The sequence below is a fragment of the Manis pentadactyla genome, chromosome 1 (genome assembly GCF_030020395.1).
Source record: "Manis pentadactyla isolate mManPen7 chromosome 1, mManPen7.hap1, whole genome shotgun sequence".
Lineage (NCBI taxonomy): Eukaryota > Metazoa > Chordata > Mammalia > Pholidota > Manidae > Manis > Manis pentadactyla.
The window spans coordinates 37,186,890-37,211,912 of record NC_080019.1 but is presented as its reverse complement, the minus strand read 5'-3'; the positions used below and the strand labels follow the sequence as shown (position 1 = coordinate 37,211,912).

The 25,023-nt window shown below is 37.3% G+C and overlaps 1 protein-coding gene across 4 annotated transcripts in view; it reads left to right on the top strand.

Moving 5' to 3' along the window:
• Positions 1 to 25,023, top strand: part of MARCHF1 (membrane associated ring-CH-type finger 1) — a 960,605-nt gene that overhangs the window by 887,843 nt on the left and 47,739 nt on the right. For all 4 annotated transcript variants that reach the window (XM_036892290.2, XM_057497157.1, XM_057497148.1 and 1 more), the window contains one exon: positions 7,537 to 7,717. In XM_036892290.2, the coding sequence (XP_036748185.1) occupies positions 7,537 to 7,717 (181 nt within the window). The remainder of the gene's footprint in view (positions 1 to 7,536; positions 7,718 to 25,023) is intronic.

The following is a 25,023-nucleotide window of genomic DNA, read 5'->3' as shown; positions in this document are numbered from 1 at the left end:
CATATTTATTTCAAGAAAATTCCCAGAGGCAGACATTCCCAGAATGCTATAGGCTGAGGAAATAACCATCTGAGAATTATTTACCCTTTATTGATCACTTAATTAATTTAATCTTTATGAACACCCTAGAAAGTAGACACTGCTTTTTTCCTATTTGCTGGTGAAGAACTTGAAAATACAAGAGGTAAATAATTCAACAGACATACATAGACAGAACTATGGTTCTAATGCAGACTGTACTTTTAACAAACATTGTGGTGTTTCCCAACATTTTTCACATCATGACACATGTAGAACATAACATTTCTGAGTCAACTAGGGTTAATGGAAACTACACCCAGGACACTTAACCTGCCCTCAAGGCTGAGAGGTATCAAAATATTGGCACAGTGGTCACTTATTTGTGGCAAAACCCAGTTTATTAGCTGGTAAATTCTGTACAATGCTACTAAGTTTCGATGTTGGAAATTAAAGGGAGATGTGGTAGGATAGTAAGGTAAGTTCAAATTACGGAAGATCATATGAAAACCAGGTGAAATAATTTGGATTTTATTTGATTGATGACAGAGATCGTGAAGAGTGGCAGTATTTTAAGAGGATCTGAGTGCTGAATGTTTCAAGAATGATTTGAAGGAGCAAAGTCTTAAAGACAGATTGTGTATTTGTTGAAATTCAGTACTACTAGAGAGATGGCAGCATCAAAAGCCACAAAAAACACCGAGGAAGAAAACTATTGGTCTATTGATGACAATTTGAATATAGAGTCTGAAGTACATGAAGGGTCAAAGTAAAAAGTAAGCCGGGAGAATGCGATACTTTTGGAATGGCATCTTTAGGAAGAAAAACTATTTCAGAGATGGTGAGATATAAGCAGTAGTAAATGTCCCACTGAGTTTAACCCGTTATGGGAGTTAGAGATCTGGCTGAGTTTCTTGCTATTGAGAGTTTTGAAGATGGATGTTTTAAAACCACAAGTCTAAGAAAAATGCTTGAAGTTGAAGGCCTATATTGCCTCCTTTGTGTAGTCAGAGTAGGGAGGAAAAATTAAAGGGCCAGGAACAAAACTCCCAGGGCAATGTAAGTGGAGGGTAAATGCTGATAGAGAAATGGTTGGAGGAGTATAAAGCAGTCTGTGGAAAAGGGAGAATAACACAACTGCAAAACTGGAAAAGAAGTGGAGGTCATCTAATTTAATTATGCTTGCATGAGTTCCTTTTACACTCAGCTACCATATAAATAGCCTATTTATGTTTAAGTACTTTTAAGGATGGGAAATTCATAATCTCTTGGACAGCTTGTTCCATTTTTTAAAAGCTCTGGGATTACATATGTGTGTGTGTGTGTGTTTGTGTGTGTGTGTGTATATATCTCAGCATATGTTCATGGAAATTTGTTCACTTTAAGTCTCACTCATTGAACCCAGGCATGGGACAGAGCAAGGCCAGCCGTCCTCTCACACAATAGCCTTTCATGCATCTAAACGCAGCTGTGATGTGACGTCACCTTTCCTGCCTTTTTCCCTCCAAGCTGTGAAATGTGAGAATTTGATCACCACAATAAATGGAGTTAACATCCTACCTCATATTTAAAGGATGCCCCTGTGGCACACAATTCTGAAGTATGGTAAAGGAGTCTTAACCACGAATTTAGATATATTGAATTCTATATTATTCTCCTGTCATCTCTCACCAGGATGTCTCACAGATCATCATATCATATATCATATCATAATCATTCACCTATTGTATCTTACCTATCATTTCTCACCTTCCCAGGCTCCAGAATCCCAACATTTTTGGCCTGCCTCCCACTATTCCAGTTCTTACAATCATCTTATATGCCCTTCTAGTTCACTTTTCCCAACTTGAAGGTAGTAATATAAGAGCAATGTCACAGAACCGAAAAGGGAGATATTTCAAGAAGAAAGCAGGAAAGAAGAAGGACTAGAAAAGGTCCTTAGGCTGGTCTGTGAGGCAGGTGTCAGTGGCTGGGCAGAAAAGTAATTCAGTAGTAAGGAAAATGAAGGAAATAGTTCCTTTTCTAACTTCATAGTTCTTTGAGGTGAAAAACGATAGAGTCCTATAAACTGAAATGCAGACATGAAAAACTGAGTTGCTTTTATAAAAGACATGCAATGCATTGCATGACCTAGCCACAATTTTTGTTGATTTTATTGATCGTTTATATATTGGCAATAATACCTTATTTGAGGTTAGTGTTTGTATTTTGCAATATTTTCTAAAATGTCTTATTTGAGATGCATGCTAGTCATGTAAGATTTCACAGATGAGGAAAAGAACTGTCTGAAAACATGTGAGGCCACTCAACAAACAGGCCTAACTACATGCCCTCACCTACCTTTCTCTGAGACATGTTTGTGACGTGACCAGCAGTCAGATGCATCTCACCTGTTAATGTCAAGACTTCATGACCTCGGTCTTATGAGCTTTTTCCTTCTCTCACTAACTTACCAAACCAGCTGCTGAAAACAATTAGTCCCAGTACACTCAGAGTGTTGACACAGGCAAACCAAATTAGTCACAGTAGCAGTAGTATTAATCCCTTATTCCCATGATAAAATTAACAAATTAGCCATAATAACATTAACAAATATTTGACTGCCCACCATGCACCAGGTACTTCACTCTTTTGTCTCATTGACCCTCATGACATCCTAAGAGGTATTTTTAACCTCATTTTACACATGACTAACCTGAAAATTTCTCCATATTACTGGAGCAGAGAGCAAGGATGTTAGTCAGGATCTGATTTGTTTGTAAATCTCAAGCAGCAAACGATATGTATATTTTCAGTTTTTCTAGGACAATGGGAAAAAAAGTGCTACAGAAGAGATATGAATTCACCCATGAGGGATGTGAATATGCTACATACAGATGATCTTTATTCCATTTCCTTCCACTTTCAGCGTCAGTTCTTCACCATCATTGTAACTTCCAGTCTGTTAAACCCAACCTTTTCTCATAATACACTAAACAGTTCTGCTCACCTCCCTGCTCAGTGAGGTCTAGGCCCCACGGTCAGCTGTTTTCACATCATATTCTCTGATGTGCCGGAATCCTTTGTCCTTCCCCTTTCTGACCTAGTGATTTCAAGACTGTTAGGTCGTGCTACCAGCTGTAGGCCTACTCTCTGACTGCTGAACACTGCCGAGTCACAGAAAAAATGTTGGCAGCACCTACTATGAATTCCTGCTGTCTGATCTCACCGGAGACCTCACGGCTGCTCTGCAGTTCTAATGTTCATGCTTAGTTAATTTTCCATCACATTCCCAAAGGGGCTTTTTCTAATTATTTACAACCTCTATAAGACCTTAACCTCAGCCTTCCTTCCCTCTGTTTAATACACATTCTCTCTGTACCATGAAGGATAATAAAGACCTGCGATGCCCAGGGGCCTTATTCCCCTGCCTGCCTCCACTGCCTTTCCATCTTCACCTATTATTTTTCCTCTACCCCCGGCTCACAGGAAAAGCTGTCTGTTTTCTTCCTGTGCGTCCTCCCGCTTGTCCAAAGATACTCCTCTGCTGCACTTTCTTCCCCATACTTTCTTGACATCTCAAGAACTTGCATTTAACAATGGACATTATCTTAACTATTGTTTTAAATGTCTACATCTCTGGGGCACCTTAACTTCTGCTTCTGAACAAGTTGTTTTCCCTGTTAAAAATAAAATGAAAATTAAAAATAAAATTGTCTTTAGTCTGCTATCTTTTCACTGCTATGCTATATTTCTCAAAAAAAAAAAGACAGGTTATTTTCACTCATTTACTTGAGCACGGATTTCTCACCCACTGCTTAACACCTTGCAATATGGCTTTTGCCTAGCACGTATTCTAGTCATTTTTAACTTTATAAAGTGAATTCTAAGGATGACTGCCAAACTCTGCAGCATGAGATTATTGAGTAAAATTAACATCCAAATTAAACCATTACAAACATAACAGTATCCGTAATAACTGTGCTTAAAGATTATTTAACTGAAGAGGGGTATGGAGAAAAATGTAGATAGGAAAGGGAGGGGATAGATCAGAAGGATTTGCCAGGCTGATGCTGTTACCTGATTTCCTTGAATATAGCAGGAACTAAGAAAATGTGAATGAATGAAATAATGAATGGATGAAAAAAAAAATCCCAAAGTTACATAATCACTATGGCAATCACATAGATTTTTTTTAAAGTAATGATTTATTTAAAAAAAGAAACTTGCCAAAAAGTATATTGTTCTACCAGTCAGGAAGCCTTGCCAAGAGAGGGCAAAGGAGGCAGGGGTGCCACTTTAAGGTACATAAACAAACAAAAAGCTTACTTTTCTTAAAACTTAAACATTAAAGAAGGGATTTTAACCACTCACACACACACTTTCTAAAATTTAATTTGCCACAAAGCATTTTGTGGTCTGCTCTTCACAGAAAGCTAAAAGTTATGTGGAAGTAAAAGTTTATTCAAGTCATAAATGGTAAACATCTCAACATATGCTGTTTAGACTGTAAGCAGCTAGTTAAAATACTGAAATGACAATAAAATCTATTAATTTAGCTTGTTCCTGTCACTAGTGACAGACACCAATATAGATGATTTTACAGAATCATTCAGTTCTCAAGCCTCTATTTCCCCTAAGATAAAAATGAATAAAAAGATGTGATTTACAATGTAATTTTATTATTAAAATCATTTTCTCTGCACAATTATTCTGCTGGTAAAAACATGTTTATGTTTCGTTACTGTGTTTTCACTTATCATTGTGGTTTGTGTGAGTATACCAATTTAAGAATTGTTTAATTCTTTCTGTAATAGCACTCACATTTTGCTATTAGGAGACACTTGAAGTGGATATTTAGCTCCTGAATTGATTTAGAACAATCTCAGTTGTTTTTTAAAAAAACTCTTGGGGGTCCAACTTGAGTTGGATAATTTAGAAAAAGTTCAAAATTCTAAAATGGTGCAAAAAATAAATCTTGTGAAATGGGGATGGAAATGAACTAAACTTTTGATTTTCCCTATAGGAAATAATCTTAATTTTATGAAAATAATGATATAGCTGATGGTGTTTCAGGTAACAGTTTCAGCAGAAATATTTTTGAAGGAATTTATAAGATATAAGAAGCTGGGCCACAATCAGTAAAGTGCTCAGGTTACTGAACTCAGTAATCAGCAAGGTCTTTGTTTGAGTCTGCTTTTGAATAAATTACCTTTTCATGTCAGTAAAAAATCAGTCTCATCTTGGCAGCTATGCAGCATTTGACACAATTTTTATTTAGTGATGAATTATCAGATGGCATTAACTACAAATATTTCTTTTTTCAAATGAGAAATGCTGCACCCTGTTCCTGCAGACCATTCATGGATCAGGAGCCTTCAAAGCCGGGCAGGAGGGACTTTCATTTTTATTGTGTGCTTCTCTATGTAACCTTTACTTCGACTGCTGTTATTTAGAGATTGAGGTGATTTATTTTGTAAACTTTATTTCATTATTGTTGGTAATATTCATACATTGTCTTTAACTCAGAATCACATTAAGGCAGGAGTAGGCAAATGTTTTCAGTAAAGAGCCAGATAATAAATATGTTAGTCTGTGTAGCCATGTGGTCTTTACAGCAGTTTTCAATTCTGCAGTTATGGTGCTAATACAGCTCTAAAGAAGACATAAACAAATATGTGTGAATGTGTTCCAATAAAACTTCATTTACAAAAACTATGCGGCAGGAAGAATTGGGTGTAGTTCACTGGCCCCTGATCTAAAGGAGTATCTTGGTGTGGAGGGAGGGAAATATGAGGTTCAAGGACTTAAGAAATACCGACTTCTCCTGCTGTATATTCATTAATTTTCAATGGCTCCAAAAATCACATTACAGTGAAACGAAGTGCTTTCACAAGTTGCTTTTATAATAAGTCATAGTTAGTTGACTGAATAAATTCCTTTATTTGGCAAACATCTACTGAGCCCCTATGATGCAAGCACCCCTCAATTAGCAGCAGGTGTGGTACGAAGTGTAAAAAGCCCTGATCAGTAGGACCTATACCTTTGCTGAGAGGAGATATTGTGGACTTTTATATTAAAAATCAGGCTCTCAGATAATTTTTAGCTTTTTCCCAATATTTCAACCTTTCGTGTGTGATTCTGCATCCAACACTGATCCTTCCTGACTCAGTCCCAGCGAGGAGATACCACATTTGGACCTCCTCGGGCTTTCATCCCATTGCTCCCACTCCAGGGGCTTCAGGAATCAGTGTTGCCTTTGCTGACTTTATTTTTACTTAAGAAAAAGAGATTCAAAATATTAGTGTACTGTGTCATGCTTCTTTAGTTTGAGGTTAGGGGAGGGTTGGGTTTCAATTCCTGTATCTTACTGTAGTAACAGCCTGAGCCACCATTTCATTTCCCCTGGGGAGAGAGATGAGATAGATAAATATATTTTAAAAATCCAGTCTTTAAAATTCATGCATCTGGCGAATAGTGCCTAGAGACCTAAACAGAAAGAGCAAGTAGCAGCGATTCATTCTTCCAGCCTGCCACTGTGACTCAGCTCAAAAAAGCTACTATACAGATATTTTTGAAATGTTCCATTTGTATTTCTAACAAATTTCAAGAATATTTCCCACCAAGTTTGTTAACAACTTCTAACAACTGGTTAAAGCATAAAAGTTTTTGAAGTGCTAAAATTTGAATTCACCTTGAAATATAAAAAGCTTATCTCATTGTAATTATTTTTACAAATTTGAAGACGAGAATAATGAAGATTTCATAGACCACTAATCTATGACACTAGAATTCATAATAATTCAGAAAACTAGTTGAACTCTGAATTCTTTAGGAGATTTAGTAGTTAGCATTCTAAAGCAATAGAATTTGTTGCACTTTAACTTTATGTAACCAGCAATTTTTGTGGTCTTAACAATGGTAATTATTGACTGATTAGGTCATTCATTGTAACCAAATATGTATGCATCTTCCTAGAAAAATCTTTGTACTATTTCCAAGCTGAGACTTTCTATATTCATTTTATTCCTTGGTAACATGTCAAAATGTGCAGGATTCTTCCCCATTAGTAGGATGCCATATGTACTAAATTATACACCATGCCCTCATAAAATTATCAAAATAAAAAAATGAAGTTATCAAATGATATCATTCCTTAGAATACTTATAAATCATAACTTTTATATATAAAAACAAGCTTATGCCCATAGACACTGACTTATTAAATAGATTAAGCTGGGGACATAGCTCAATAGTTGCATTGTTAAAATTGGGTCAGGGTAAGAATGATAGTGTATTTTTGATGTACCAGTGTCTGATGCCTTATAACATGACTTAAGAGTCCAGCAATGACTATGCAAGTGAAAGAAAATTAATATTTGTCCTGGATTCATTTCTAGCATGAAGTTGGAGTGCAATGTCCATAGCTTCTAAATCTTGGGTTGCAGTTTCTAATACAGCTCATATGGGCAAGGGAGGAAATCCCCAATTAGAAATGTCCTCTGGGAGATCTCATCCTGACTGTATGTCCTTTCCCAGGATCTGTCACTGCGAAGGGGATGAAGAGAGCCCCCTCATCACCCCCTGCCGCTGCACGGGCACTCTGCGCTTTGTCCACCAGTCCTGCCTCCACCAGTGGATCAAGAGCTCAGACACCCGCTGCTGCGAGCTCTGCAAGTATGACTTCGTAATGGAGACCAAGCTCAAACCCCTCCGGAAGGTATAGTATCGGCAAGAAATGGCTTAAAGATGGAACTTGCAAAGAGAGCTTGTTTGAAAATCAATTTATTTCCCCAGTAAGGTTTCACTGACACATTAATATCCTTGAAGAGTACATGTCTTTTATTGGGCTTAATGTATAGAATGCAGTCAAGTGTTTGCAAATAATACCTCCTTCTTCTCTGGACTTAATATTCTATGCGCTCTGATTTTTATATCACTCTTCAAAATGAAAAAAAGCATGTATAATGCATGTCTTTGTGTGATTCATTGTGACTGAATCTATGGGAACATTGTATTCACTGAGGTCAATTCCTAAGAAGGTTAGATAACAGATTAAATTAAATAATATGAACTCATCTAATATCTTGAAAGTCAGGCATTAGGGAATAGAAGCAAATTATCTTTTCTGTAAGGTATGGTTACTTTTGTGTTTGCCTTTATTTGATTATTTGGTTTCATGGTCCATATAAGATTAGAGTTGATAAGAAAAACTGTTATTTTCCACATTGTGCATCCATCAAGCTGAAAGAGAAAAGTAAGTATATTTTTGTCGGTAAGATTAATCTTTAAATTCATTAATGTTAAATTTTCCTAAAGAATGAAGGTAAGAATACAAGCCAAATATAAAATTAACATCTCACTCTAAACTGTCAAAGGACAACTTGTAAGAGATACAAATGAAGACAGTACACCTGATGTAATTCATTCTTGATAGCTGGGCCTCTGAATTTTAGCATGTAACTTATTCATCTTTTTACTTACCTGCCACCTTCTATTTCTAAAGGAGAATATGAAGACTGGAATTTAAATAATGAAAATGCCTAAAGCTGCTTTTTCACTTAAATTAAATACAATGCAAAAATGGGCAAAAAGAACATTTTTTTTTTAAAAAGCATGATGGGTTCCAATATCAGCAGAGATGTAAAGCAAATAAAATATTCCATACTCCTCCCCCATTTTTGTATAATAAACAGTATGTGATGCTGCATGGAAATGGAAAAAGCTTATTCTACCTTCAATTTTTACAGAATATTCCCTTATATACAACTCTGATCCTTCCTCAGTATTCCACTCCCAATAATTTACGACCCTATCAGGAAATCCTTTTTTCCTCAACTAACATGTTTATAAACCAGAGAAAGGCAGTGAATACATCTATCTTTTTAAATCTTGTTAGTAATGAATATGTTGTGGCAATCTGGTGGACACCTACTATCTATTGATTAATGAAACTAGTTTCTTTTTTAAAACATTTCCTCTGATGGTCATAAATATTGATGAAGAACAGCATATCAACATCCTTCACGTTTAATAGTATTTATAGATCTATAGAGGATGTTAAAATCTAATCCAGAGGTTGCTTCCTGACAGCCCACAGACGTTTATTATCTGACTCACAGGACTTAAAATTTGAATTAGTTATAAACCTTTAAATAGTCATTCTTTCATGTTAAATTCCACACATCTGTGTTTGTTTGAAGATCATGGCTTTACTGGAACCACATTCCCATAGGACAACAATCAGGGGTGCTAAGTGGTAGCTAGCTCCTTTAACAGGCATTTGCTTTCAAGTTCTCCACATTTCTCAGCCCTCCCTCTCTTTTTGACCCTGAGTCCTTGTGCCATCTCCACTCCCCCAAGTATTTTTGTGGCTCTGGTTCAGGGATCACAACTCCTAGTCAAACAATTGAGTCCTAGACATGAGAACATGCACCCTATTCCTACCTTTATGGTTTACAGGCTTGAAAACCTAGACAAAGTACATCAAACTCTTGCCTTCTCCTTTAAAACTGTGGAACACTGGGATAATACTTAAATGTCAGGATCTAAAATGACTCTTTAGCTTCTGAGCTGATATGACTTATACTGATATGACTTTAAATTTGTTCTAGGTGGTTTATTTTGATGGTACTAGGAGTCATCACCAGTGTTCTTCCATAGTTTTTAGTGTTCATTACAAATGATAGGGGTAGTACTTGGTTATAATAGATTTGAAGTGCAACAAATTAACTGCTCTCAATACAGTAATTCCATTACAGTTTATAACATTTTAAAGACTAACCACATGAAACACTTAATTTGGTAATGATTCTGAATTTCTATTCTTAACCAGTGGAAGCTGGAGATTCTGTTTAGTTGAAAAAGCTTCTTAAAATAGAAATTTGCAAATCTTCATTGTCTGACAAACCTTGGACCTTAATAGTTTGTCTATAAAGATACCAGTAACCAGGTAAACAATTCCATTCACAATTACCTCAAAAAGAATAAAATATCTAGGAATAAACCTAACCAAGGAAGTGAAAGAACTATACTCTGAAAACTACAAGACACTCATGAGAGAGATTAAAGAAGATACCAATAAATGGAAACACATCCCCTGCTCATGGATAGGAAGAATTAATATTGTCAAAATGGCCATCCTGCCTAAAGCAATCTACAGACTCAATGCAATCCCTATCAAAATAACTACAGCATTCTTCAACGAACTAGAGCTAATAGTTCTAAAATTCATAAAAGACCCCGAATAGCTAAAGCAATCCAGAGAATGAAGAATAAGGTGGGGGGATTATGATCCCCAACTTCAAGCTCTACTACAAAGCCACAGTAATCAAGAAAGTTTGGTACTGGCACAAGAACAGAGCCATAGACCAATGGAACAGACTAGAGAGCCCAGATATAAACCCAAGCATATATGGTCAATTAATATATGATAAAGAAACCATGGATATGCAATAGGGAAATGACAGCCTCTTCAACAACTGGTGTTGGCAAAACTGGACAGCTACATGCAAGAGAATGAAACTGGATCATTGTTTAACCCCATACACAAAAGTAAACTCAAAATGGATCAAAGACCTGAATGTAAGTCATGAAATCATAAAACTCTTAGAAGAAAACATAGGCAAAAAATCTCTTAAACATAAACATGAGCAACTTTTTCCTGAATGCATCTCCTCGGGTAAGGGAAACAAAAGAAAAAAATGAACAAATGGGACTACATCATGCTAAAAAGCTTCTGTACAGCAAAGGACACCATCAACAGAACAAAAAGGCATCCTACAGTATGGGAGAATATATCTGTAAATGAAATATCCAACAAGGAATTAACATCCAAAATATATAAAGAACTTACATGCCTCAACACCCAAAAAGCAAATAACCAATTAACAAATGGGCAGAGGATATGAAGAGACAGTTCTCCAAAGAAGAAATTCAGATGGCCAACAGACACATGAAAAGATGCTCCACATCACTAATCATCAGGGAAATGCAAGTTAAAACCACAGTGAGATACCACCTCACACCAGTGTAAGGATGGCCAACATAGAAAAGAATAGGAACAACAAATGCTGGCAAGGACATGAAGAAAGGGGAACCCTCATACACTGCTGGTGGAAATGTCAATTAGTTCAACCACTGTGGAAAGCATTATGGAGGTTCCTCAAGAATTAGAAATAGAAATACCATCTGACCCAGGAATTCCACTCCTAGGAATTTACCCTAAGAATACAGGATCCAGTTTGAAAAAGGCTTATGCACCCCTATGTTTATCACAGCACTATTTACAATAGCCAAGAAATGGAAGCAACCTAAGTGTCCATCAGTAGATGAATGGATAAAGAAGATGTGGTACATATACACAATGGAATATTATTCATCCATAAGAAGAAAACAAATCCTACCATTTGCAACAACATGGATGGAGCTAGAGGATATTATGTTCAGTGAAATAAGCAGGTGGAGAAAGACAAGTACCAAATGATTTCACTCATCTGTGGAGTATAAGAATGAAACAAAAGCTAAAGGAACAAAACAGCAGCTGACTCACAAAACCCAAGAATGGACTAACAGTTGCCAAAGGGAAAGGGACTGGGGAGGATGGGTGGGAAGGGAGGAATAAGGGGAAGAAGGGGCATTATGATTAGCAGACATAATGTAGGGAGGGCACAGGGAAGGCAGTGTAGCACAGAGAAGGCAAGTAGTGACTCTATAGCATCTTACTATGCTGATGGACAGTGACTGTAATGGGGTATGTGGTGGGGACTTGATAATGGGGGAATCTAGTAACCACAATGTTGCTCATGTGACTGTATATTAATGATACCAAAATTTAAAAAATTAAATAAATTATACTACTAAAAAAAAATCAGTAAACCCTACTTTATTAATTTCTGCTATTGCTACACCAAGATCAACAGTTAGTAAATTCATCAAAGTATCCTAAGGTTTCTAGAAGAAAATTTTTCAATTCAAAATACATTCAAAGGCTTATTCGAGAAAAATTTTTTATCATCTGTAAGTCAGTAGCTCAGCTACTTTTATAGCATTCAATAAAAGTGTCATTAATCTACTGAGTTACCCAGGGTCAGAAATGATTCTCAAGGCCCACAAATGTCAAAAAGTAAAAAACATAGAAAGCGCAGTGATGATTCAGTACAAATTTGGGAATGCAAACGATACCAGGAAGGAAGCAGAAACTTGTCTCCTGTTCTGAAGCCAAAGAACCGTGTAGGGTTCAGATCTGAGCACACCTGCACTGGAGAAACTGGCTGTTGGTGCGAAGCTGAGCTTATGAGGACAGCAAATGCTACTAACAAATTTATATCTCCCTTAAAATATTCTTTATTTGTTTTTTGCAAATAAACTGTTTGACATATAATACAAAATATTCAACTCTGTGCATCATTCTATTTCTCATCTTATTTCTGTAAGTAGAACAAGGCAGTGAACCAATTCCCTTTGCTTTAGTCATGATTATGCTGAACCATGGGCACTTGCCATTTTTATAGATTCAGAATAGCTGAATATTGGAGAGATCATAAAATATAAGTAATGTGTGAACTTATTATGCCAAGTGAAAAAGGAATTTGGCTATTTATAGTTTTCCATCATATTGATTTACAGGGCTTTTGTTGAAATATCTATTTTAAAATATAGCCTGGAGGGTGCCATAGGGAAGGGAGTGGGAGGTAGGTTTCATAGATGAAGGGAATAAAGAGGCACAAATATATTGATAAATTAAATTAGTCACTGGGATGATAACACAGCATAGGGAATAATTTAAAATTCAAAAATAAAAAAGTAAGGAACTGTATCTGACAAATATTACATTAATTCCTTCCTTTCCCTAACTTGATGTACCACCATCTTCCAGAAGAATCAAAATTCAATTCAAGTTACCATAACCAGTGAACTGCGCAGTTTATCATTGATTCTCTGCTGATCTGGGGGTCTTGCAATCCATAGCTCAAAACTGGACAAGGCAGAGATTGTGGTCAGATTCCTGTCTAGGGTCTTCTATAGCACCCTATAGAATAATTTTGCCTAATCACACATAAGAGAAATTCAAAATGCATCATTTATTTACCATTATGGGGTATTTGCAATTTCACTAGTAGTGACCATACACCTACTATGTGCCGAGATAGTTGGATATATCAATTATTAGTTTAATGCTCATTACAACCCCATTTTATGTGGACATGTGAAGTCTGTTTTACAGATGAGGAAAATGAGGCTCAGCATCAAACTGGCTTATTATCACACCCCAAAGCTCCCTGATTCTAAAGCTTGTGCTCATTGCATTGTGCCACGCTGCTATATGTAACTGATACTCTCTCCCTTTAATAAATAAAAACTTGTTTTTATTAAGGTCATTTCTAATGGAAATCTCTCAAAATAAACCTTTCTAAAATATTTTTTTTTCTAAAATCTCCCTTAAACATTTACCCAATGTATTTTCCTAATTTTCAGTCATATTTTTATATAAATAACAATTATTTTGCAGCCTGAAAAACATTAACAGCCTCAATAACTTGAAGCACATACAAAAATGTTTATCTTCATTCTGCTTCCACCAACTTTCTATGTTTTTAAAGCCCTTTATGGGGGTGGAAAAAAGTTTTCCCTTCTTCCCTTTTAGACACTTTGGCCAGTCTGATAATTAAATTGATATAAAGCAGATTAACAAGAAAAAAACAAGGAAAATTTAATAACATGTACACTCACTATTTACATGAAAGTGGCCCAGGAAAACTGAGTAAGTCGCTGAAATGGCCAAAATCATCACCTTAAACACCATCTTCAGCTAAAGACAAAAGAAGCTGGGGGTGGGGATTCAGTTATGGGAGGTTACCAGGAAAACACAATAAACAAAGGTAAGGTTGTTTTGCAAACTTAAGTTGCTGCCCTCTCCACTGAAAAACCTTTCTATAGATTTAGATTGAGCCTCTTCTTGGTAATACAGCAAAGAAGACACCTTTACAAATGGAGATTTCTCTTATATGTGGAAATCTCTCTTACAAAAGGGTAACTTCTACTCAGTTTTTAGAGCTTTTCCTGTCTGCTGTTTTGTTTAAATAATCAATATGCCAAACAGGCATATTTTGGAGTAGTGAAGATTGTCCCCATTCAGTCCCACCTTTGAAAATAGGAAGTTTCACAATCCAAGAGCTAAGTGGATGTATTGCTCCGTGTCTCATTGAACCAGTCTCAGTCTTGAGAATAGGTCAGATCAGTTAAACAGTTGTATGTCACTGCAGGAGGGAGGTGATGCAGTGGGATCCCAAAGTTAGGCCTATACCACATATGTAATAAACCAGGTATTGAATAAGAGGCATTTCTCTGGGTGAAGAAAAACAAAGGTTAATGTTTGGAGCAAATTATAAACCCGGTTTTTGTATCCTGAGACCTGCCAGTCAAAAATTTCTTGACGTCAGGCTCAAAACATCTTTGGATGGACTTACGTAGGTGGTAATCTAACAAGTTTTCCTGGCTTTCAGTTTGGATGCCTCTGATGATGTCATCGGAGTGCCAGTAAACTTTCTGAGTGGTCCATAGAGCAAAAAGCACAAAGAATATTGTCTAAACATGGGCTATTATGGCAATTTCTCTGAAGTTTATATTAAATCACCTACCTTTAGTTTGTAGGGTTAGTTAACGAATTTTGGAGGTAGCAGGCAAAGAGAAAAAGAAAAAACATTTCATCTTTGCTCAAAGATATATTCTACTAAATTACTGTAAGTCATAGACAGCTTAGGGAGAAAGTTTTCCTTATATCTGTAATACAAAAGATTAAAGAACCAGCAATATTTCAAACAAAATATCATAGAAATTATAATCACCCTCATCAGTTCATTCAATCCCTTGTAATTAATTCTTGCTCTACTTGAATCCAGTTTTTCCGGTAGTTCTGAAAATTCTTATCCGGTTCAATGGTATGTGTTTAAAGTTGCCAAAAAACTGACCAGAGTTCTTTCCATAAGTCTCCTTGAAGATGAAGCACTTTTGCAAAAGCGTTAGACTAAAACAGAAACTGTAAATGACAAAAGACTTAAAAATGGCCATGGTTAAAGATCTAATGAGAGTTCATTATAATGCAAATGACCAGGAAATTTGCTTATTTTTGTGATACACAACTGTTAAAGATAACTAGAATTACTAGTGATAACTTCAGATTTTTAGCAGTTTCATACAATTTCTAGAACACATATCCATACAAATATAATCTACGAAGGCTTAGTATCACTGATTTGGCAATACTTTTGACATAATTTAACATAAAAATTAAGCCGAATTAGTGTGACATCTCTCTTTATAAAGAAGAGAGCAAAACTTTGAGATGTTCCAGGGACTCTATGGAAAATCCCAAAATTAGCTCTAAGTCAAAACACTTGATTTAGAATTTGACTTTTGAAAGTTTGTCAAAAATATCAAAAGGTCTGGACACTTAACTGAATAGGATAACAGATTATTGTGAAACATACTTTATTATGCATTTAACCAAAATGATAACAGATTTCCAAGACAAGTACAAATTACATAGTTGTAAGCAAAATTTAGCTCTTTTAATGTTAACAAGACCGTTTTCCTAAGTAACCAGATTAGACATGGTGATAAAGAGTATAGAAAATCATTCTGATAAAATAGAAAATCTTTGCTTTCTAGACAGTTACTTAAAAGCTTTCATAATTTCTTACCAGGAACAGACCAATCATCCAAGAAAACTTTGTCCTTTTAGCAGGTGAAAGGAAATTAAGTTTTAGTTTTACATAAGTATATTATTGATATTAAGGCTTATTTTAAAACCCTTATAATAATAACTCAGTTTTAGCTAGTTTAATTACACAAGGTAAATTTCTGTCTTCCCAACTCTCTATTTAATTTGTCCTTGTTTTCCTCTTTCTTATTTTGAAATAACCAGTTTTATGTTAGGACAAATTCACTTTCTTTTCCCTTAATAAAAATGAATCTTTATATCTAATACCTTACCTTTGCCAAAAATATATCCTACTTTCCTTTCACGGAGTTAGTTCCATTATTATTCCTAGTAGTTTTAATTACATGCATTACCATTCCTAACCCATAGAACTTTAATGTCTAGTGAAAACTGAGTAGTAGGCAATTGTGAACTATCTGGTACACCAGTATTCTTTAGATTAGTAAATTTCTAGAAACATTTTCCTCATAGTGCAGTCATTCTGTGTGGCGCAAGTTATGTTACTAACAGACCCTAATTTATCCTTAGTTTCTCTGCAATAGGAAGCCCAAAGTAGATAAACCTATATTCAGTAATTATGTTTCACTATTTTATCTTACTTGGAAATGATCTAGATATTCAATAAATTTCCATCATTTAATTTAGAAAAACTCTGAAGTTTCAAGTTGTAAAAAAGACTTTGAAAGTTATGTTTAAGTATACATACCATAAAATTATTGCAAAAACATTACCTAAAAACTCTTATAACCTCTTACATCTATCTAAGTCATTTGCTCCAGACAATTATGCTTAGATTACTCAGAAAAACTTCATGAGACATTAGATAAAATCAGCCATCATCCCAAGCTATTTTTTATGCTGACAAATTTTGTAAGATATAACATTAACTTATTTGATCTTTAGTAAGCCTACATAACATGAAAATATTATATTTAATGCTTCTAACTCTAAAACATGTCTGTTTTAAGTAAACCAAAAGACTATCTTTAATGCCATATAATTTTCCAAATCCTATGAATTTTAAAACCAGTTGGGTTAGTTTCTATTATATGTCTGAGAAATTTAGAAATGCTTAATTCATAGAAGTGCTTGTTTGTTTTTAAGCCAATTAAATCGAGCTCTTTTACAAATTAATTTTGGCAATGCCATCTAGAGATAGAATATCATACACTTATGACATACATAGATGAACACACATAAACATACAGGCAAATGCAAACAAAAACCTTATAGTTACTAATATTTGTGGAGACTTTTTTTGCCCAATTTCAAAATAACTCCTCTCTGTTTTCTTTTTTTTCTTCTAATGAGAAATATCTCACTAACGTTTGCATTTCAAAGGATGGGTCTTAGATCCTAGAAAAGATAAAGGTAGGAAGTCTACATCACAAAGGCATAGAGACTGTATCTAAGTTTTCCCCAAGGTGGGGTTTTGGGGTATACTTAGCTATATCAGAGGTCTGTAATACTATTTAAAGTTTTCCTTTTTTCTGAGTGCATAAGTTAATCTTAAACCAATTTGCCTTATGGGGGAAAGTGTCTACGAATGCTTTTATTAGCCAGAACATCAGCCTCTGGCTGAGCCATTTTCTGACGATTCATAGCCAGGAGAGACTGGCTCTCCGCTTCCAGAAGCCGGGCCCCCTGGAGACCTCAGGCTTGACTGATGACTAGAGTGTAATCAGGGAGGGAAGAAAAGACCTTAACAGCCAACCTGGGTCCCTATGAGGGGTTGTGAAGGACCACTAATGTTTCCAATTCCTTTCTAAATCTGATAAGGTTTTTGAATGTGGAGTTTATTTTTTTATTTGGCTTTGTCATCTAGAAGACCTGTTGTTGCCTAAGGGGATGAATTCTTTGTGGTGGGGCTCAAGGACACATTCCCAGAGAAGACTGTATGGGAAGGCCTGAAGCTGGCAGAGCCTGATCACAGCTTTGGAAAGCAGGGGGAACTGCAAGGGGCAGCGACCCAAGCCTTACCAAGCCTCCTGCCCATCATGGGTGCTTCTGCTGAATTCACTTTCTGCCTTTTAATACTTACATGATCACCCTGTATATCCCAGGCCTGGAGATGAGGCCACAGTTCTCTCATAAATCTTGTAAAGAAAGGGAAGTCAAAACAGGCAAAAAGGTGTTTACAGGATTTTTCTGCGGAAGTTGGAGGAGTTTTGAAATCTAACAGAATTTTCTGAAGTGAAGGGACTGAATTTTAAGATGGAGGGATTAGTCCAGGGGTTTAGAGATCCAAAAGATCTTCTGGAGGGATGGGGAGTTGGGGGTAAATGAGTGTACAAAAGGGCAGAGAATGCAAATTTCTGTTAGATGTGGCTCTTTTTTTGTTTCTAATTTGTTTTTCTGTTTTATTAAGGGAATCCCTAAGCCAAGCCGTTAAACTTCTTTGTATCCCTTTTTCAATCTTTCATTAGGCATCAACAAGGCAATCGTTTAAGATGAAAGCTCCCTTTAAAACAAAAATGTTTTTAAATAGAAGTTTGTCCAATTCAAAGGATGCATCATCTGGGCATTGATTGGTCTTATTTTAATCTCATAGTGACTCCAACCAACAAACCTTTTTGTGGCTTAACCGTGGACACAAGAGGTATCCCTAAAGGAGAATGCAAAAGATGCAGTTCTCAGAAGATCAAGAAAGTTCACTCCCAGAGTCGGCCTCAAAACACAAAGCCTTCATTGTCACGGGTGATGTGAATGGTGTAGCGTAAATGGTGTCTCCAATTTCCCAGGAGAATGTGAGACACCTCCAGTAACAGAACCACTAATATGTAATAGTAGGGAGCTGCTACTGGACTGGGACTCTGTAACTCTGGGGGAAATATCCCAGGGAAAATACCTTTGAAACTGAAATCAGTCAAAGGGAGAAATAAAGTGGGATAAACCTGTTTATTTCTTACAAACAGTCATCCACTTCTGCTCTCCCATGTCTCTTGTGACTTGCGACCTGGCTGCAGAAGAAGAGGGCCCCCCCCCAACCTCTCCAGTCCAGATATGCCCTCTTAGCCCTTATACTTACCTATTGATATGGAGATGGACTACTTCTTTCCACCCTTTGGAAACACCTATTGATATGGAGCTGCACTAAGGCCAGGCAAGAGATTCTGGAAATACTGCAATTTTACCCACAGACTATTTCAGCACTAACAAGACAAGGAAGGTTGAGACAACAAATATCGTATGGGTTGGGACCCTTATTACAGACTCTCCTGGTATCTGGCACAGTACAGCAAAGAGAATGCTGACATCAGTCCAAGTCCAGGTTGCTACCTATACTTCTCACCAGTTGACTGTAAATCAGAGGTTCCCATGTCTTTCTGGACCCATGGTCTATTTAGCTGTCCTCCAGGTGCATGCTGGAGCTTGCAAACTCTGGTTGGTGAGGCCAGAAAGAATATTCTCACTGATCATAAAGCTAAGCTCCCGAGACAGAATATGATGAAAGGAAAACCTCATCATTTTTTTAATATACACATTAACAACTTTAGCTAAACCTTGGGACTCTCAGAGACAACCTACTACCTAAGAAGAATGTGCTTCTGGGTTGGGGACTGTGCAGTGTTTATAGAGTACCTCATTGTATGGGAATTTTCTTGAGGTTGGCAGATTACCTAGTGTCAATTTAACTCATTTGTGACCCACATATCTTAACACAGGAATCTTTGTGTGAGGTGGTAAGCATTCTAACAACTCTTAAGTGATTGACCCATGCCCATCAATTTTACAACTTTGGCTTCCAAAATGTGCCTTAGCCACAGACTCTCTCACGTGCCTGTCAACCCACTGCAAAGCTTGTTTGAATAGATGATGGTGTTATGAAGGCCATGAGCTCACCAGTCTATGAGGCCGATTCCAACAGTAGATTTATCTTCTACCTTATGACAAATGACAAAACAGAGACAAAGAATGACTATGATTATCTCTAGGAGAAAAAGGATCAATAATAACCAAGAGAACTCAAACAAATCCTTACCAATATCATTGTACCCAAGGAACTAGTTCCACAAATATTTTCTCCTGCTAATCTAAATTTAGAAAAGGAAGAATAAACAGTGGACTCTCATCACTCTTACTTCCACCAGACCCTACAGGCAGAGATCTGGGAGACAGACAGGGTAAGAATTCTTACCTTCTGCTAGCATTTTGTCAGAGATCCCAGGATCTCTCAGCCACAGCAGCCCCGGAACATTCATCCAGCCAGCCAGAGAGGGTCCCACCTGGGTAACCAAAATTGAAGGGGAAGAAAAGTTTTCCTTTCTTCCATTTTAGATTCTTTGGCTGGTCTGATGTAAGTCTGTGGAAAGGAAATCCTGGGGCAAAATACCTCTAAAAACCAAAATCAGTCAAAGGGAGAAATAAAGTTTAAAACCCGTTTATTGCTCACAAACTGCCATCCAGCCCATCTCTCTCTGCTCCAGCAGCAGCCAAAACCGGCCCTTTCCCTCCCCTCTCAGGTACAGGTAAGCCCTCCTGGCCCAGGTAATTACCCATTGATATGGAGATGAACTTCTCTCCACCCCTGAGGAAAGATGTAAATGCACTAAAGCCATAGGTCTCTCCACCTCTGAACACCTATTGATATGCAGATGTACTAAAGCCAGGCAAGATATTCTGGAAATGTTACAATTTTACCCATAGGCCACCCCTACAGAAATCTCGCCTTACAATTTACTCGTTCCCCCTCTTCCGACCAATCTAGTAACATGCAAAAGCAACAGCAATAAAATCTTGATAATCCTCAAACCAGAGGATTTAGCTTGTGCTAAATGTACTTTACAGAACAATCTCTCGCTAAGCACAAAATATGTTTCAACACTTGTTTACTCATTCCTAACAATCATGCTAGATTGCTCACAAAACTTTTACCAAACATTAGACAAAGTCAAGCATCTCTTTAAGCATTTTTTTTCTTGACAACAGCAACACAATAAAATTCTCAAGCCAGAGGATTCAGCTAGGTTCAAAGTCCCATGCAGATTAAATCCATAGCTCGTCCATTCCAGCCATCATGCGGCAGCTGCAGCCAGGGGGTGCATCCAGGACACAAGGACTGTAGAAGAAAATAGCTGTGATTGTGGGGGGTCACTTTGCTGTTATTCCAGGAATACACAGGAGGCCAGCTTCCAGGCCTTTTCACCAAGGTGCCAGAAGAGCCAACCATTGCCAGTTCATGTGTTGAAATGTCCAAGGCCATGTCCACTTTATTCCTAATGGGTGCACCCATCCTTGCAATGCATGTCCAATAAAGTGGGTGTCTTGACTGCCCTCACTCACTGGCTACCGGCTGCCGAGAGATGCTCTAGGCCCCTCTTGGTGGTTTGCTGATCCTAACAACATGCAGGGCACTCCTTCCAGGCTCAATTGACTTCTTCAAAGGTCAATGGCAAGCCTACAGCTGACAGACTACAGCCCACATTGTCTTTTGCCCTGCATGCAACAAATGCTGATGTAACCATTGGGCCACATCAGAGGCAGGCTTTCCTTGTAGCCAGCGCATCTGGGCCAATGTGTCTGCTTCATCATTCCCTGGGGATGCCAAAGGCAAATGGCCAGTCACATGATATACGGTAGGTGTCTGTGCCACACCACTCTGTGGCCTTTGGGTCCAGTCTCTCACCCACCCCACATTGGGGTTGGTGGTTATTACCTTGGTCAGAGCTCTTCTGGCGATGGGCTCCCTAGGCATGGTACACAGAAGCCCGTTGCTTCTCTATGAAGATGTACCGGACCTCTGCTCCTTTCCACAGTTGTGACCAGGCTCAGGCCGGCAGCAGGAGCAGCAGCACTGCCAGAAGCAGTAGCCTTAGTCTCGGGCCACAGACTGAGGTCAGCGTGGCGAGCAGCAGTGGTGGTGCCTGCACGACCACATGAGTATAGACACATGTCACTCGGCGTGAGTGCCACTTTTCCCCATCATTTCTTGGGCTGGCCCTCCCAAAGGTCTCACCCATTATGACAGGTTTCAGGTTCAAAGAAACCCTGCTCATTACCACCAGATATAAGTCCAGGGAAAGGATTTCCTGGGGTAAAATACCTCTAAAAACCGAAATCAGTCAAAGGGAGAAATAAAGTTTAAAACCTGTTTATTGCTCACAAACTGCAGTCCAGCTCATCTCTCTCTCCTGCTCCAGCAGCAACCAAAACCTGCCCTCCCCCTCACCTCTCAGGTACAGGTAAGCCCTCCTTGCCCAGGTAATTACCCATTGATATGGAGATGAACTTCTCTCCACCCCTGAGGAATGATGTAAATGCACTACATCCATACTTCTTTCCACCTCTGAATGCCTATTGATATGCAGATGTATTATAGCCAGGCGAGATATTCTGGAAATGTTACAATTTTACCCACATCTGATAATTAAATCGACAAGCCAGATTAATGGGAGGAAAAAACAACAGAAGTTTGACAACAGGTATACGTCTTGCATACATCAGGAAGACCCAGGAAAACTGAGTAACTCCCAAAATTGGTGGAATCCATCACCTTAAATACCATCTCTAGCTAAAGACAAAAGAAATTAGAGGTAGGGAGTCAGTTATGGGAGGTTACCAGGAAAAGCACAGTAAACGAGGGTGTGGCTTTATACAGATTTAAGCCACTGCCTTCTGTATTGATAAGAGTTTCTAGAGGTTGAGTCATCCTCATCTTCCTGGTTCACATGAGACACCCTTGCAGATAGAGATCTCCCTATCACATGTACATGTACAGAGGGTAACTACTCAGTTTTAGAGCTTTTCCAGTATCTACTGCTTTTTAAAATAACCAGTGTAAAATAACTAACATACCAAAGAGACATATTTTGGGGTGGCAAAACCTGTTCCCCTTTACCTTCTACCTGCTTTTTGTTGTTTTCTTTCCTCTCCATTCTCAGAATGCCCACATCACTTCTCTGTTCGGCCAGTAGTCCTACTGATATTTCACATAGCTACTGCTTTTCTGTCTCAAGTCAAGAGTTACAGAAGTAGGCCTATAAAAGGCTGAAGTCATTTCTAGATGAACTACTGCAAGGTTCTCTTGTGATTGTTGGTGAGAGTTTTAGTGGGCTTGAATATTCTAGCATCATTCTGGGATTCTTGGAGTTCTCTTTGGCATCTTTTTAAATTCTTAATTTTACTCAAATTACTTAGATTACATGATAAGAAAACCCTCAAAATATAAAGTTTTGATGTCTGCAGGATGTTCCCCTATAATCAGAGCCACTTCTGGGAAATGAGTTTGCTGTTTCATTCCTCACATGTAAGTCTAGAAGCAATGAAAGCCTCTGCCCTAAAATGAGGCCAAAGCTTTCTTTGTATTTCTTGCAACGACATCCATGCTTATAATTTATAATGCATACTGGTTCTCTCATTTCATTGCTGTATTTCAGTTCCATTATTATATGAGCTCTAAGAGCAGACTAAGTGATTCAGAATACTCTTAAGAAATTATTTTGTTTTCAAACACATCTCTTTGAATGAACCAGGGAGCTAGGCCACAACAAATCTCACCATGCAGGGTGGATATTGTCTGCAGCCAAACACCCTCCCCTCACCTTCTCAGTACTTCATTCAACAAGAAGGAAGCTATTTCGCTGATTGCTGGAGAAAGGAAAGGATAAATAAACCACAAAATAACAAAAAGAAGGTCATGGAAAGAGAAGTATTTCAACTCTATTGGAGTTTGACTCTATTATCTTTTCCTCTAAAATGTTTTTCTTATTTTTTTTTATTTTATTGCCTTAACACATTTATGCTCTCAGAACTACAATTGATATTTTAATTAAAATAATATTCAAATGGGAACAGACAGCAACGCCAACATGTCTTAAGTCAAAATAATTATGAAATGGAAAATACAAGTGCCTCATGCTGTTTTCTAGTAGATACATGGGATTTATACATGACCTCAGCCTTTTGTCTTTTGAGGAAACACTAGTAGGTCAATTAGTCTTTAAAATTTCAAAAGCAAAACAAAAAAACGTGCAGACAATTAGGATCACTATTATAGAATATTTTGCGCAGAACAGGAATATTCTTCTCTGGGCAGCAGAGGAGCTTATTCTTTTGTAAATTACGCTTCAATTTCTGCACGTTTCCCTCTAAGATTTGAGCCCATGCTAACAGCAAACAGGGTTCTGCATGACTGTTTTAAGAAGGCTCCAGTGATGCCCAGTTCACTCACTCACTCAACTCACTGTACATTCTACTATGTGCCAGCTGTGTTCAATAGTAAACCAGAGAGAACAAAACCCTGCTCTCAGACAGCATAGCATCCACTGCAAGAAGGATGGAAAAGGGTGACTTACTTGGAGTGTTTTGTAATAAATTTGTAAGACATGATAATTGTTGGGCAGTAGGATGGAAATCAAAAATTTTCTGTAACTCCAGAGGAAATAATAAAGGTAATTCAAAGAGAGCAAGCCACTATATGCTTGGTCTTTACTTGTGAGAGCATCCCTAGTAAGAGATTTTCTTTTATAATAACTATAAATACATAACAAAATGACTTTTCCTCTTTTCTTCTCCATGCTTCACATAAGCTAAGCTAATCAAGAAGATACTACTTAGCAGTTGGACATCCAAGACATAGGGGAGACACTTGAGAATATAGAGGATTTGATGCAGTGTTGCAAGGGAAACTTGAATAACCCCTGTTGTCTGGAATGTTTCTCTTCAGCACTCGCTTATCAGTAGATCCACTTACATACTACTTTAGTTCTGTTTCTCTGTTTGAAAAGTATCACCTTACTTTTTTGTGTTGCTAAGAATGTCAACTTGTGTTATTATTCTAGATAAGGAAAAGGAACTTTTAACTTTTAAGATTTAACATTTAATTTGCTATTGAAGTCTTTAACAGGACGCAGTTCCACCTTTGGGAAAATCCATTATTTTGACAAGAACAAGGGACACACAGAATGGAACTTCTTTCATACATTGTATATTTTGATATTTGAAACATCAGCTATGGTTAAAATGATAGACTCAGTATTACAATGATCCATATGGAAAGCATAAAAGCATAAAATTAGAATGTAGAAGCATATGCACACCATGTGTGTGTGCATACACACACACAAATAGTTACAAACAAAGATTTCCCCAAAGCATCAAGTTATGACTGAGGATTTTTTAATGGTAAAGAAGTTATATTTGCCTTTTACTTTAATTTTTCTTAAGATGCTTAACACTTGAGTTTTAAGTTACTTTCATACTTAAATTTTCCTCTAGCTAAAAAGTTTTCTCTCAACTGTGATTTTTTTCTTAAATCATTATTCCAGTGTCTCAAATCTTGGCATAAAATATAAGAAAAACATTTC